The 16,545-nt window shown below is 42.3% G+C and overlaps 1 protein-coding gene across 1 annotated transcript in view; it reads left to right on the forward strand.

Moving 5' to 3' along the window:
* Window positions 1-14,239, forward strand: part of tgfbr2b (transforming growth factor beta receptor 2b) — an 86,148-nt gene extending 71,909 nt beyond the window's left edge. Inside the window, exons 6-7 of the mRNA XM_080203576.1 lie at window positions 8,912-9,039; window positions 12,703-14,239. Coding sequence (XP_080059702.1) covers window positions 8,912-9,039; window positions 12,703-12,909 — 335 coding nt within the window. The 3' untranslated portion in view covers window positions 12,910-14,239. The remainder of the gene's footprint in view (window positions 1-8,911; window positions 9,040-12,702) is intronic.
* The last annotated feature ends 2,306 nt before the right edge of the window (window positions 14,240-16,545 follow it).

Genomic DNA, 16,545 nt, shown 5'->3' on the forward strand with positions numbered 1-16,545 from the left:
GTGCGCCATTAACATTAAATGCAACGTTAATTCCATGCTGACTAGAGTTACCTAACTTTACAAATACAAAACCTGTTGTTCTTTTTATATTTTTAACTCCATCCTTAAAGTTACAAAGCCAGAATGGACCGGGCAAATCCATTCCTTGCCCCAAAAGTCAATTTCAAGTTCCAATTGAATCCAATCCATGGTCCCCCATGGGAGACAAACAAGGTCCAAGCTGACAAGATGAGGCACTGTACCCCATCTTGGGCTAGATTTACCTGCTGTTTGTGTAGTGAAATTCAGGAAGAATGCTTTCATGAATTGGAAGCAATCTGGCAAATAAATGACAACATATGATTTGTCTTAAATTGGCAACTTCTTCCAAATTGAGCCATTGTGAGGACTGAGGTCATTGTTCATTGAGCAGCTGTGACTGGGCAGAAGCGTTCTGCCTGGTACTTGGTTTAGGCTGGTCTTTATTCCGACATCGAATGTTAGAAACCACTTAGCAGCAGCCAGCCCCTCCTCCCCTCCTGAGAATTAAAATCTCCCCTTAATCCATTTGTTCCTGTTCAGTATCCTTTATTGACTTAAGCTGCCTGGGGACATTTTCCCTTTTAAAAGCAAGCATTTCCATGATAATTAGGCTGCCGAGAACAGTTATCAGCTAACAAAACATGTACAGGGCTTACTTTCCAGCATCATTCCGCCTCCAATTGGATTACACCACACTTCAGGCCATAGCCTCAAAGAGATATGAAACATGCTCATATGTTACAAATGTATAGCGAGGGTAAATACAATTTAAAGGCAATCTGGGTCACTGAACCTCAAGGGGTTTCTCCCACCAGCAATGCAAAAAAGCCCCACAAAGTGCTTGTTTCCTGTTGTTCTGGCATAGGGACAGTTGAGCTTCCTCTCCTGCTGTGGGCTTTCCCCCGATCCAGCCTCACTCACATCGGCTGATCTCCAGTTACAAATGAGCACAAACCAAAACGTGTTGAGACTTAAGTCCCTGCGATTGCTTTCTTTGGTTCTTTGTGCTTCTCAAATGCCAATTCTTTTGAGCATGAGGCAATTTAATTGTTTGGTAAATGCTTTTGGCACGCAGTGTTTTCTTTTGAACAAACTGCTGCCGTTTGTGCCAATAACCAACAGGGCGGAGTTGGCAACGGGACAAGGAATGACGTGACACCGAGTCATTGACCACATTGCCTTAAGCTTTGAAAATCCACAACTCTTAGCTACACTTTTGTTTCAAAATTCCTCTGCTTTCTTTGTGTTTGGTAGCTGACATCAGCTGTTTGTCCGGCAATGCCTCAAGTTAAAAATGAACAGCCTGGTTTAAATTCATACCATGCATTTATTCTCCCTTAGTTTTGTAGACTTCTGCAGCAACATAGGAACAGGAGTGGGTCATTTAGCCTCCCAAGCCTATTCAGTCATTCAATGAGATAGATCATGACAGCTCAGTGAAATAACTCTATACAACTGCCTTTGCCCTATATCGCTTGGTTAACACAAATCTGTTCAGCTTATTTTTAAAATTAACAATTGATTTAGCATCATTTACCATTTACCATCATTTACAGAAAAGTCCAAACTTCTTCTAGCTGTTTTGTTTAGAAATGTTTCCAAATTTCATTGCTGAAACAAAAGGCTCAACTTCTATACTTTGTTCCCCAGCCCTATACTCACCAACCAGAAGAAATAATTTCTCTCTCTCTCTCTACGCTGACAGTTTCCCTTAATACCTTAAAAACTCCAATCAAGTCACCATTTACCCTTCTAATTCCAGGACCCTAGTTTGTTTAATCTCTCCTCTTGGAGTCCAGATCTCATTCTAGTAAGTCTGTGCAGCACTCACTTCAAGGCCAATTTAAGTTAAAGTTTATTTTATTAGTGTTACATTAACTTACATTAACACTGCAATGAAGTTACTGTGAAAATCCCCTAGTCTGTTTGGGTACACTGAGGGAGAATTTAGCATGGCCAATGCACCTAACCAGCACATCTTTTGCACTGGGGGAAGAAACCCACAGAGACAACGTGTAGACTCCACACAAATAGTGACCCAAGCCAGGAATCAAACCAGGATCCCTGGCACTGTGAGGCAGCACTTTGCAACCATGCCGCCCATATATCCATCCTGAAATGTGGAATTGCTTGCAGTCTTCCAACAGTGGTTTTACCAGGATTCTGTTTAGCTGAAACATGACTTCTCCCCTTGTACTCTAGCTCGCAAGGGCAAAACACTAGGATTCCATTAGCCTTTTGATTGCCTTCGGCTCATCACATTTTTATGAATGGGCTGCCACAATTTGTACCCCCACAATTATTAGTTTTTCACTATTTGGATGCGCCTATCCATTTCTATCCTCCTCATGCCCAACGTGGATAGCCTCTCAGTTGCCTGCATTGTATTTGTCACAGTTTTATCTGTTCACTTAATCCATCAATATTGCTTCATAATTTTAGGCTTCCGCCTACGCTGCTTATAATGCCGCCTATCTTTGTGTCATCAACAAACTCAGATATGTAGCTTTCTATCCAATTGTCTAAGCAGGTGATAAATGCAGTGAATTGTTGAGACACCACACAAATACTTGCGGAACGCCACTACCCAATTAGTTCATTATCCCGTCGCCTACACTTCAGTCACTTTCTTAATCAGTTTCACGAGCGTCAACTGTAGCCGGCAATTTCTTCGAGGTATTTTATGAAATGCCTTCTGGAAGTTTATACCGATAATATCCGTGAACAGTCCTCTGTCATTGAAAAGTCCAATCAGGTTTGCCACTTCCAAGCACCTTTTACACATCCATAAAGGCTATGAGTACCTGAAAATGTTCAGGGTGTTTAGACACCCTAGGTGGGGCTTTCTGGCTGTGTTCGCCCCGAGCCTGGAAGATCCCACCCAAGCTCAACAGACCTGTGCAAAGTCCGACCCTCCAACCACTACGATTCCTGTGGCAGGCGGGATGGGAAAATTCCACCCACTGCCCTTAATTGTAGACTCTAGTAATTCCCCAACAAGAGATCGAAGGCTAGCTGGTCAATAATTCCCGGAATCCCGTTAATAATGACTGATTGATATATACAATATTCCAATTTAAGAGAACTGTTGCCTGATTGAAAATTTTGGAAGATTACAGTTCAAAGTTTGTTTATTAGTCACAAGTAGTCTTACATGAACCTGCATTAACTGTGAAAATCCTCTGATCGCCACACTCCGGCACCTGTTCGGATATGCTAAGGGAGAATTTAGCAAGGCCAATGCACCCAACCAGCACATCTTTGAACTGTGAGAGGAAACCGGAGCACCCACAGGAAACACATGAAAATATGGGGAGAATGTGCAGACTCTGCACAGACAGTAACCCAGGCTGGGAATTGAACCCACATCCCTGGCACTGTAAGGCGGTAGTGTTGATCACTGTGCCACCGTGCCAACCATTAAGGCATCAGTCCTATTCCCTCCTAGTTCCTTTAAAGCCTTAGGTGGAAACTATCTGATCCTGGGAATTTGTCACTCGTAGGTGCCGCTATTTTCTTCATTACTGATAAGTTGCTTATACTAATTTTGGAATGCTGATCTCTTCCTCTTCCGGAAAAACTGATCCGAAAGTCGGAAACATGTACTGGTTAGGTGCATTGGCCATTCTAAATTCTCCCTCAGTATACCCAAACAGGTGCTGGAGTGTAGTGACTAGGAGATTTCCACAGGAACTCCATTGCAGTGTTAATGTAAGCCTACTTGTAATACTAATAAATAAACTTTAAAACTGTGATGCAAAGTAATTATTCAGCATGTCCACCATTTCCTTATTTTTCAATGGCAACATCATTATGGGTGGTATGGTGGCACAGTGGTTAGCACTGCTACCTCACAGCACCAGGGACCCGGGTTAGATTCCGGCCTTGGGGTGACTGTGCGGAGTTTGCATGTTCTCCCCATGTTTACATGGGTTTCCTCTGGGTGCTCCAGTTTCCTCCCACAACACAAAGACGTGCTGGTTAGGAGCATTGGCCGTGCTAAATTCTCCCTCAGTGTACCTGAACAGCTGCCATAGGGGGGTGACTTCATTGTAGTGTTAATATAAGCCTACGTGTGACACTAATAAATAAACTTTAAACTTTTACACTCAAATCAGTCGATAAAATAGGGGAACCACGTCATGCTATTTCTACATTTTAAAATGTCTTCAAAATAAAAGAGCCTTTGGATCTTGCACATAAAGGAAACTACCTCTTGTTCTGAAACTCTTGCAGTGTCCAAAACAGCAGAGGGCATCGGAGTGGATGAAGTTGATCTATTCTATTCTGCAACCCATTCTCTCCAAAGTCAGAGAAATATGATGCAGCCATTAAACAGCGAGTTGTGTGACACGTTTAACACAGCATACTACATCCCAAGACAGGGAGGTAGCGACAACACAACAGAAAAAATAGAACACAAATGGAGAAAATATCAAGATATTGGACCAAAAGCTTGAAGAGAGAGGTTTTAAGGAGCATCTTAAAGTGGAAGAGGGAGAACTGTACAGCTTTTAGCTGAAGGGACACCAGCTAATAGTGGGGCAAAGGGACTGGGCAGGAGTTCAAAGTTTTTGAAGATCTGTAGGCATGGAGGATGATGAGAATGCGCAGAAGGGCAAGGCTATCAAATGGTTTAAAAAAACAAGGATGAGAATTTAAAAATCGAGCTGTTTGTGACTGGGGGTTGCAGTAGGCCAGTGTGTACGGGGTGATGGGTTAGAATATGGGTAGCAGAGCTTTGAAGTGAATTGTGTCCTGATTGGTACGTTGCTTAAATGAAACCTTTGGAAGCTGCAACTGCTGCATTTCAATAACTGTACAAATAGATACAATGTCTCTCCCTTTGGGTGACCTTTTATCATCTATCCTGCATTAACAACTTCATTAACTCACCTGAACCAAGGTTGTTGGAACTTGTGATTAATCAGAAGACGCCCTACTGGTATTTCATCTCTAAGTATCCATGTCCAGCAAATGGACATAGAATCCCTATAACACAGAAGAGGCCATTTGGCCCATCGAGTATGCACCAACTCTGTGACAGAGTATCTTACCTAAGCCCAGCCCTTCCCCTGCCCTATCCCTGTAACCCCACACATATCCATTGGCTAATCCATCTAACCTACACATTATGGGACACTAAGGAGCAATTTAGCATGGCAAATTCAACCTAACCTGCACATCTTTGGACTGTGTGAGGAAACCGGAGCACCCAGAGGAAACCCACGCAGACACGGGGGGAACATGCAGACTCCACACAGACAGTCACCCAAGGCTGGAATCAAACCCAGGTCCCTGGAGCTGTGAGGCACTGTGCGCCAGGGACATGGGTTCAATTCCCGGCCTGGGTTACTGTCTGTGCGGAGTCTGCACATTCTCCCATATCTGCGTGTGTTTCCCCTGGGTGCTCCGGTTTCCTCTCACAGTTCAAAGACATGCTGGTTAGGTGCATTGACCTTGCTAAATTCTCCCTCAGCGTACCCGAACAGGTGCCAGAGTGTGGCAATCAGGGGATTTTCACAGTAACTTCATTGCAGTGTTAATGTAAGACTACTTGTGATTAATAAATAAATAAACTTTGTGTGCCACTGTGTTGCCCATAGGGGCGCCATGTTCAATCTGCCACCTAGTGCACAAGGGGGCTAAGCAGAGCAACACTGATATCTGCTATCCCAAAATGTGGCTTAATTTAGCACTTCAGAATTTTCTTTAGACCACACTGGAATAGCTTATTCCCTACTGAGTATTGGTTAAAAGCATTTTTGTGGCCAAGCTAAAATATACATTAAGTCTATTTCTTGCAGAGTTTGCTATCTATTCACTCCAGAACAGATGTTCCCCAGGTGCAGGAGTTCTGCAGTCCAATCTGTTCCTCACTAATGAATGAGGCAGCAGTGAAATGAGTATAAATCCACTTGCTTGTTTAGTTTGATACCGAGACACGACAGCATTCGGTAAGCAGTGGAAAAAGGATGGACTTTGGATTCGACCATTTTGTTTTGCCATAGAAAAGGAGAGAGCTTTGATGTTCACATGCCTGAGGTTGAAGTGTAAACTGCAGGTTTCAACAAAAGTTGATGCACATGATGAATTAATTTTCTACTCAACTGGAGAGGGGGGGAAGGGGCACCGCTTTTTTTTTTACATTGTGTTAACACACTCATCATCAGCCAAACTTCTGTTCTTCTGGAACATTGGAGCAAGACTGCGAGCCTGTTTTCTTTGTTCCAACTATTTAGCCAACCTAAGATACCAGCTGATAGTTGATCTATAACACCAAACTATCACTGTCTACAGTGGACCAGAGACACTGAATGGGAACCCTGTGTTCCATTCTGACCCTGCTCTGAAATGGATGGTTAATGAAAAAATGTGCATCGAGTATAAAAGTTGACAAGTTACATTACAGCTGTATAAAACTTTAGTCAGGCCGCATTTGGAATAGTGAGTGCAGTTCTGTCGTCACACTACCAGAAGGAGGTAGATGCTTTGGAGAGAGTGCTAAGAAGGTTCACCAGGATGTTGCCTGGTCTGGAGGTTTTAGGTATGAGGAGAGGTTGAGTAAACTCGGATTGTTTTCACTGGAAAGACAGAGGCTGAGGAGCAACATGATAGAGGTCTATAAAATTATGAGAGGCATAGGTACGGTGGATAGTCAGAGGCTTTTTACCAGGATAGGAGGGTCGACTACAAGAGGGCACAGGTTTAAGGTGAGAAGGGGCAAGTTTAGGGGAGACGTGCAGGAAAGGTTTTTCATACAGACGGGCATGGGTGACTGGAACACGCCGCCAGGCACATTTTCAACATTTAAGATGTATCTTAATAGACACATGGACAGGAGGTGAACAGAGGGATAGAAACCAGTGCATGCTTGGTGGGCTGAAGGACCTATTGCTCTGCTGTATTGATGTGAAAATACCAGCATTGGACTTCTTACTGTGAGACTTCTTATTGTGCTGTGTTCTTTTGTTTGAATTAAACTCACTATTTGCAAAAAGACAAGCTCTCAGCTCTTGTCTCCTTGAAGGAACTGAATGATGGAGGTTGTTAGTGCAGTGCCCTCACAAAAGAATTAGGTTGCAATCCAGCCCTGACTCATCAAATAAGGGTTTGAGCAGTCTCACTCCAATTCCCTGTAAGTGGGAGTTCAGATTATTAAAACAACCCAGAATACAGCACAAACCTGTACTGCATTGGCTATCTACTTCAAAGGATCACTGGAAATTAGACGTATATTAAAAATAAACTTGTGCACCTTCTCAGCGCAGTGTCTTCCTGTGCAGCTGATGTGGCAGAGACTGCCGTGGCAGAACCAGGCTCCTGAGGCACATCAGGTGATGCTTAACACAGCAATGTCTACCATGACACCTTACAAGATTGAAGGCTGCCATAAGTAAGCCCTGGTTCAGCGACCCTCTACTAATCGAGGTTGCTACCAGGAGAAGAAGTGGAAGAGCTTCTTAACCCAGAAATGCTCCATATCAGCACTAATTGTCAAAACTGGAATGGTTCTCTGGTGTCCAACATTAATACCCTGCCCTCACTAAGCTCAAGTATTGATTTCTATCATTCTTGCTCCTAAGCGATACTAATGCTAAGAACAGCCTCACACAAGTGAAGTTTTATTGCAGTGTTCAATCTGATTTCCCTCAGCCCAACCTCCAAAGTTGTGCAGAGCCTAATGAATATCTCCATTTCTCATATTATCCAATCTTGTAGTCATGTTGAACGAGACTGCCGAAGATACTGAGAGTTACATTTCATATGGGCTGACAGCAGTGTAGAAACTGGGCATAGATTTATGGGAATGCACTGGAAGCTATTACACCCTGATCAGCTCTGCATTAGATCATTTTTTTCTCTAGTAGGGAATTGTGCAAGACATTCCCACAGCTTCTTAGGTGTGGTATTCTAAGCATGGAAAGATAACTTACATTTTACTAACTGCAGTGATGCTATAAAGTTTATTTATCAGTCACAAGTAATGAAGTTACAGTGAAAATCCCCTAGTCGCCACACTCCAGCGCCTGTTCGGATACACTGAGGGAGAATTTAGTATGACCAGTGCACCTAACCAGTGCGTCTTTCAGACTGTGGGAGGGAACCAGAGCACCCAGAGGAAACACACGCAGACACGGGTAAAACATGCACACTTCACAGAGATCCAAGCCGGGAATCGAACCCGGATCCCTGGCGCTGTGAGGTAGCAATGCTAACCACTGTGCTGTAAGTGAGATGGATTCCACCAATCCCTGATTACAGTGATATTGTAAGCATGGTGAGATGATTTCATATAAGCAGCATATGAAATTGGAAAAGGGGTTTATGAAGAAATTATTAAGTTACATAATATATAATATATTTGTACATATGTACCCATACTATGATTCACTGTACATCCTTTCAGCTCCTGACCAAGAAATACAGGCTAGACCTGATACAGGTTGAGACCAGCGGGATCCTCCAGTCCTGACGATAGTGCACCCCTGCCACGGGACTAGAAAACTCGCTGCTGAACAATGGTGGGAGGCCTCCACAGCCGCAAAACACATGGTGGAGGAGGAGAGGGGGGGCACAAAAAATCCCGCCAGGAATTGGTCATCTTTCCCTGCCATTCATTTCAATTATACTTGTCAAGTTTATTTTCCTGCATTTGCTCTTTATCTATTGATTTCCTTACACAATAACACAACCTAACTCTGAGTTACAAAGCTGCAGCCTACTGGGAGGGAGAGACTTCCAAATTGTTACCACGCTTTCCTGATTCTGCTCTTTAATGGTCTAGCTCTAATTTTAGAATGCTACGCCCTTGTTGTTAATTCTTGCACCACAGAAAACAGTTTATCCACGCCTGCCCTCATCTCTTATTGAATTCTTTTCTCCGCAGAAGTGAAAGACTACGAACCTGCCTTTGGTTCCAAAGTTCGGGAACATCCCTGTGTAGAAAGCATGAAGGATGTGGTGCTGAGGGATCGGGGGAGACCTGAGATCCCCGCCAGCTGGCTCAATCACCAGGTAGTTTAAAGATCATTGCTAGCAGTAAATAATCTTAAAATAATAATTATGTTCAAGAAGTTAACCTTCACTGTTTTATTTTTGCCAATGAGGAAATCAGTTGTGCTCTGGGTTGTAAACCAGGGAATTATTTTTTGTAGTGGCAGCACCCAGCAATTACAGAGGAATGCAAGAAAGCCAGCAGCATAGAATAGCCCATTTGGTCTATCAGTCTGGATCTCCTACAGACATTTCAAAATTCTATCCAACCAGACATCCTGAGTATTATTATCAGCTGTGGGCTCGATGATTCAAAATGATAGAGGCCCAAGTCACACTCAACAGGCTAAAAGATATCCGTTAATGAAAGTGTCAGAGCTTTTTAAATCTCCTCAAGTGGTTAATCTCTTACAAAAACAAACTTTTGTTTATACCCCTAATCCTTTAAAAAGTGTCTTTAAGCCATTAATAAAAATGAGCTCACAACCCCTGCTGAAGTAATATAGCATTGAAATTCAGCCAAACCTTCAGAATGAATAACTCTTAGGGAAATTTTGACAGATAATGCTATTAAAACTGTTTAAACAGATGCTACACCACCTGGCCTGTCAGTCAAAGCAATCCAGCTAAATTTATTTTTAATAAACACTGACCTCTGCAGTCAGTTTTTATTTTGCAATTAAAGAGTGGGGTTTTATTTGATGATTAAACCGATCTTGTTCATTCATTAAGAGTGTTTACGTCTGCTCCATCAAGTTGTGGTTCCCACACTCTGGGTTAAGGCCCATACAACAGCCAAAATATTTGAACTCCGTGATACGTTCAGGTTTCCCTCCTGTGTGATTCATTCCCTGCCCCCCTTTACTCTATCAGAAATGTAGGGATATGGGGTGGGGCCTGGGTGGGATTGTGGTCGGTGCAGATTCAATGGGCCAAATGGCCTTTTGCTGCACTGTAGGGTTCTGTGATTCTAAATGAGGTTGGGACTACCTCGTCTGGATCCTGCCCACTATTTTGCATAAACCTGGCCCTGACAGTCTACCCACAGTTAGCACAGCTGCTCTTGCCATTGTCTACAGATGTGACCATCAAGCACCTTTCTTCCCAGTCAGTCAAAATGAACCCCCCCTTGTTCCCATTAGCAACCAAGCCACATAGGCTTGTTGTGGGGCAGAATTTGAAGCAGGTTGCACAATCCCCGTTACTGCTCCATTTTATTATAAATTAAGATGACAGTCCCAGAACATAACAGGTTTGTAACTTTTGTATTCATTTCAATACATACATGGTCTGTCTATTAATGCTGTCCAGCTATATTAGTAGTGTCACTTCAGTGTGGAGCTGCTATTAGGGATCACACCCACTGCATGTACTATGCAAGAGCAAATATGAGCTGCTGTCACCAGATAGCACGAGGTGAGTTTATTTGAAGGAAATAACTTGCATCCACAAGAGCCGCCCAGTGCTTCTCATCCTATGAAGTACTTTTGAAAGTGCGCTCACCATTGTAATGTTCCATGTGGTAGCCAATTTGTGCATTCTCAGTAAGCAGCTGAGCAACCTGGTGGAAGGAAGTTTAAAGTTTATTCATTCGTGTCACAAGTAGGTTTACATTAGCACTGCAATGAAGTTACTGTGAAAATCACCTAGTCGCCACACTCCGGTGCCTGTTCGGGTACACTGAGGGAGAATTTAGCATAGCCAGTGCACCTCACCAGCAAGTCTTTCATGACTATGGGAGGAAACTGGAGCAGACGGAGAAAACACACGCAGACATGGGGAGAATGTGCAGACTCCACATAGACAGTGACCCAAACTAGGAATCAAACCCTGGTCCCTGGTGCTATGAGGCAGCAGTGCTAACCACTGTGCCACCGTGCTGTCCATAGGAAATGAGTTGTGTGCGTTAACAGCTTCCCAAGGGTTGGCTGTGACAGTTTTAAGGGGACATGTTGCAGAGAGAAGCAATACTAGAGCAGCAAACAAGATAAGCTCAGAACCTCTGGCATCAATTACAGGGATGAGGGGATTTTCACAGTAACTTCATTGCAATGTTAATGTAAGCCTACTTGTGATACTAATAAATTGTTTTAAAAAGCACTTTCAAGATGGAGAATAAACCTGACCTACCACAGAAACCATGTCACACAAAGGTCACATAGTGGTACCCGAGAGCAGCCTAGGATCCCTTTTAAATGTTCTTCCACATGACTGACAACTTGCTTATATATAAATACAGAGCCAAGCTCCATTCTGATTTTGAATGTCAAAACATTAGGAATTAGGAGCGGAAGTAGGTAAATTAGGTCCTTCGAACCTGCTCCATCATTCAATCAGATCATTGCTGATCTCCTCTTGGTCTCAAATCTACCTCCCCACCTCTTCCCCATCTCCCTTTGACTCACTTTTTTCAAATCAGAACTATACCTATCTCCTTCTTGAAACCATTTAATGTCAAATTTATGTTAAATTAATTTATTTGACGTCAATTTAAGTCAAACAGGCAACAATGAGACGCAAACTGCCCCCTATTCCTGCCCATTTACAGCAGCAGTTCCAAATGTTGAGGACTGGCCAATGGAGGGAGAACGAGGACGAGAGCCTGGCAGACAAAATGTGTTTCCGTAATGAGGCCTTCCTCCCCTCCCCCGCTCTCCCCTCCCCAAATCTCCAGTGTCCTTCCAAATCCTCATGCCATATCCTGAAAAAAGATAGAGTTTGAGTCTAAATTTAGCTTTCATCTTAATGACTAGGTTAGCCTTAAGTTGAATATCCTTGGTTTAAAAAGAAACCCACAATTTCAGTCAGTGACAGTGTTAACAAGGCTGGGCTAGCACACAGTTACTAGGATTGGAATGCAAAACTAATAAACAAAGGGCGGAAGATGTAGCACTGGAATGAGTTCCTGGTTGGGAGGAAGTGTCTGCAACAGGAAGTGCATATATGTTTTACCCCTGGAGTGCTTTGAGACGAATCAAGCCTTTTAATCCCTCCCCTCTACCCCCTACTCCAAAATAGCTTTCATTGAGGCTGATCCAGTCACTGTTCAGATCTCTCCACCATAACTGAACATCAGTTCATGTAAGATATGACTGGTGTTGCTATAGGAGGGTATTTTTTATTATTATTCATGTGCGTCGCTGGCTGGCCAGCATTTATTGCCCATCCCTAGTTGCCCTTGGAGGACAGTTCACAGTCAACCACATTGCTGTGGCTCTGGAGTCACATATAGGCCAGACCAGGGAAGGACGGCAGATTTCCTTCCCTAAAGGACGTTAGTAAACCAGATGGGTTTTTCCAGCAATTGACAATAGTTTCATGATCACCAGTGGATTCTTAATTCCAGATTTTGATTTTTAGAATTGAATTCAAATTCCACCATCTGCCGTGACGGGATTCGAACCCAGGCCCCCGGAACATTAGCTGAGCTTCTGCATTAATAGTCTAGTGATAATTAGGCTATTAAATCATCGCCTCCCTAACTAGATCTAGGTCAGACATCGGATGCTTCAACATTACAACTTGCCGTGTGTGATAGTCTAGAGGAATGTGAAATGTGCCACTGGAGGCCAATTAGAATGCTAGCTGGAAACATCAGTGTTGTGCATCCAAATGTGCCTTTCTTGGAGTCAGTATACTTTGACCCAAGTTCATGTAGCATTGTTCTCTCCCTTTGCTTTTCAGCTTGTACAGCAGGTATGTGAAATCATTGTGGAATGCTGGGACCATGACCCAGAAGCACGCCTCACCGCCCAGTGTGTGGTGGAACGCTTCGACGACCTGGAGCAGATGGACAAGCTCTCTGGTCGGAGTTGCTCCGAGGAGAAGATTTCAGAAGATTGCTCCGTCAGTGAAACCAAACAGAATCTGAGAGTGGTCACTGTGGCGTGAAGAATAGCCAGTGGACAACAAAAGAACAAAGTCAGAGAACATGTGGTCGGGTGGGGATAGTCTGGTGGAACGCTCGCTTCACTCTCACGGAAGAAACTCTTGCGTCACTTAACGATGGATGGACCGTTCTTCCTGAAATGGGTGGAATTCTGGGAACTCGAAGACTGGGATATTTTGTTTTGTCATAGGATTGCAATTTCTGACCAGAAACTGCTCAGGAAACCAAAGATTCCACCATGTAACCCTCATCCTTGCACTTTATTGGTATAAGTATATACTTCAAGGAATTTTCAATGTTTATTTACAATATTCAAAGAATGGTATACATAGGAACAAGTGTGCCTCATTAATGACAAGGAATTGTATGCAGCAACGTAAAGGTCCACTCTCACTCCCTGCTCTTCAAATGCACGTTTTCATTCATTTATTCACTTGTTTGGTATACTATAGGAACAAACTCACGTTGTGCATCGTTAGAACATCCCATTGTGATTGTGAAACAAGAACAAATCACCATTGCCTACGTTGAACTGTTGAAAGCAAACAGTTGTGTGGGAACTCTTCGGTCATTCCTGCTGGCAGGATCTTCCAGTCCCGCCGATGAGTTCCTCGGCAGTGGCTGGTGCGAACAGTAGGAAACCCCATTGACAGCAGCAGGATTGGAAGATCCCATCCCCTCCCCCCGGCTGAGGATGGGATATTCCAATTTGTCATTTGCATGTGATTTGGTAAGGACTGTGTTGACAGATTAGGAGTCATACAGGTTTTTAGCCTCAGGGTAGAGGTTGCACCCTGATTTCAGCGTATCTGGGGGAAAAGTCTGACTGGGGTACATTAGTTCATCTGGAATTCTTTCTGGTGTGTGCTGAAATCTGTGTTTGTCTTGACCTATGATAAGCAAGGACATAGTTTGCATGTTCAAATCCTGACCCAGGCCCATTTCCGCCCATGTGAAAATCCAAGCCTCTGTGACTTTGTGTTGGTCCCCTCCCTCTCTGTTGCAATGGTGTCTAATGTGAATCAGTCTAGGGGGATAGCAGTTCTCATTACCAATCCGGTCCAGGCGTTAGTGGTGAAACCAGTGTGCTTAAAAGGCGAAAGCCATTTCCACTAGGAATTGCAATTGGCTCCAAAGATGGGGTGGTGTTGATAATCTTGGAATCAATTAGCTTCAATAGTAACTCAGTGAACCCTACAAAAAAATTATTCTTGTCATTATCCTCCCAGTTGGTGACAGTGCACAAACAATATTTTATTGTTAAGACACAGAGGAAAATCTTGTGCTAATCCGAATCAACATTAGGAATGGCATTGCACACACACACACAAACACAAACAGACAATGCTGGAAAATCTCAGCAGGTCTGACAGCATCTGCAGAGAGAGAATAGAGCCAATGTTTCGAGTCTCTGACAGTCACCCAGACTCGAAACATTGGCTGTACATCTCTCCACAGATGCTGTCAGACCTGCTGAGATTTTCCAACATTTTATGTTTTTGTTTCAGATTCCAGCATCCGCAGTAATTTTGCTTTTATCTTAGGAACGGCATTCTCAGATTACAGTAAGAAGTCTCACAACACCAGGTTTAAGTCCAACCAGTTTATTTGATAGTAATCCCACAAGTTTTCGGAAACAGTGTTCCATCGTCAGGTGTGTGGAAGGTTTCCCTTTTCTTAAACCTGGTGTTGTGAGACTTCTTACTGTGTTTACCCCAGTCCAACGCCAGCATCATTCTCAGATTATACCATGTACCGTCAAATCAACATCTTAGATTAGGAAGGAAACCCGAGATTAAAGGGTTAAATTTTGAGGGCAAGTTGCATGAACTCCGCTGAGTGTAGAAAATCATGTGATGATCTAATTGAGGTGTTTAGCCTGATTAAAAGATTTGATCGGGTAGAGACAAATGATATCCTCTGGATAGGATCTTGAACAGGGGAGCATAAACTTAAAAATTAGAATTGGACCATTCTGGACCAATTTCTTTCCACAAAGTGTAGTAGAAATTGGTAGATCTCTTCCCTCAAGTTTGATCAATTGTGGAATAACATTAAGGAACATAGAATGAAGACTGGTCAATGGAGTTAAAATTCAAATCAGCCATGCCTAACAGGCTGAAGAGCTAAATGACCTAGGTTTTTGTTCCTAAAGCTCCGTGAAGAATGTGATTAAACAAGTTTGCCTAACCCATTGTCTGGGGATTTGTGCATCCTATTAACATGTTAATGTTGCTTGGAACTGAAATATTATATTGCGAGTTCTTCACCGCAGACTGTGATTTTTTTTTTAAATATTGCAAAATTTAAGCTGCACACACATAAAACTGACTATATAAACTGGCTCCGTTATATTAATTGGTTTTGCGGGGCTTGGAGATTAATCAAAGTTCAGGACTATAAGCTGCTTGAATGTATTTTTAAGAAATTGTCACTGTATATAATCTTCATTTTTAATATCTTTTTGTAAATGCTGGAGTGCTCAACTTATATTAAGTGCCTAAATAATTGTTTTAATACTCATAATTGACATTTATTCCAAAAAGATGTAAGGTTTTTTTTATTTTCATAGGATTAATGTGTCTGACAGTCTTTCGAAAGCTTTTATTGTTGAGATTATGTTAAAGGGACATTCAGGCAATCTCAGGACAAGAGTCATTGGTGAGGGTCATTAAGTGGCACCCTCTCCATACATTGCTTGATATATTGTACAATTTTTGTGAAATGCCTAAGGTTGTCCATATAGGATACTGTACCAAAGTTTTCATTGGTGCAGACATTACATGAATCAAATCCTCAAACATCCGACCACCTCAAAAGTGCAGCAAGAAGGGAATGAACAAACATGCACAACAGTTTTCTTTTAACCTTGTTTTTATTTTGGAATGCGCGCATTGACAATTACTTTGACCCAGTAACTTAAACTGCACCTTTCCACTTTTGAGTCTCAGTCTTGTGCACGAGACGTATGTGAAATTCTTTACCGATTAATTTTATCCCAGCCATCTTGGGGCCATCCAACAAAAGGCAGAAAAATGATTTTTAATCCCCTTTTCTCGAATAGAAACTTTGTTCAGAATAAAAATCCCATCTTGCTGTATTTAGTTGTTGGATGTTGTGAGAAATACAAACCATTTTGTTACAAAATCAATGACTTGGAACTTCAGCCTATTAAAAGAGGAATGAATGTAAATTGGTGCACAGCAGGGAAATAGAAAACTTTATCTGAATGATTAACAATATATTTTACTCTGTGTTTAAAGCAATATTCAATCTTATATGTACGTGTATAAATACACACACACATATATAAATAATTATCTTTGCAATGTAAAGAATGTATTGTATATATTGAAAAGAAACTATTAAACATTATTTGCATCTCATTGTATAAATAAAGAAAAGTTCTAAATTGCTCTCTCTTGTGTGCTTTTCAATCCTTTCTAATGTTGCCACCCAGGAGATTGTGGAAGCAATTAATATTTGCTTATCTACATGCACATGGCATAGTTTTTCTGCAAAACTAACATGTTGGGTAACAAGGTGTAAATTCAGACATGACGTGATAAGTGTAGGATTTGATTTATTGTCACATGTACTGGGATATAGTGAAGAGTATTGTTTCTTGTGCGCTATAC

This window comes from Carcharhinus amblyrhynchos, chromosome 2, assembly GCF_965287045.1.
Source record: "Carcharhinus amblyrhynchos chromosome 2, sCarAmb.v2.hapA, whole genome shotgun sequence".
NCBI classification, from domain to species: Eukaryota; Metazoa; Chordata; class Chondrichthyes; order Carcharhiniformes; family Carcharhinidae; genus Carcharhinus; species Carcharhinus amblyrhynchos.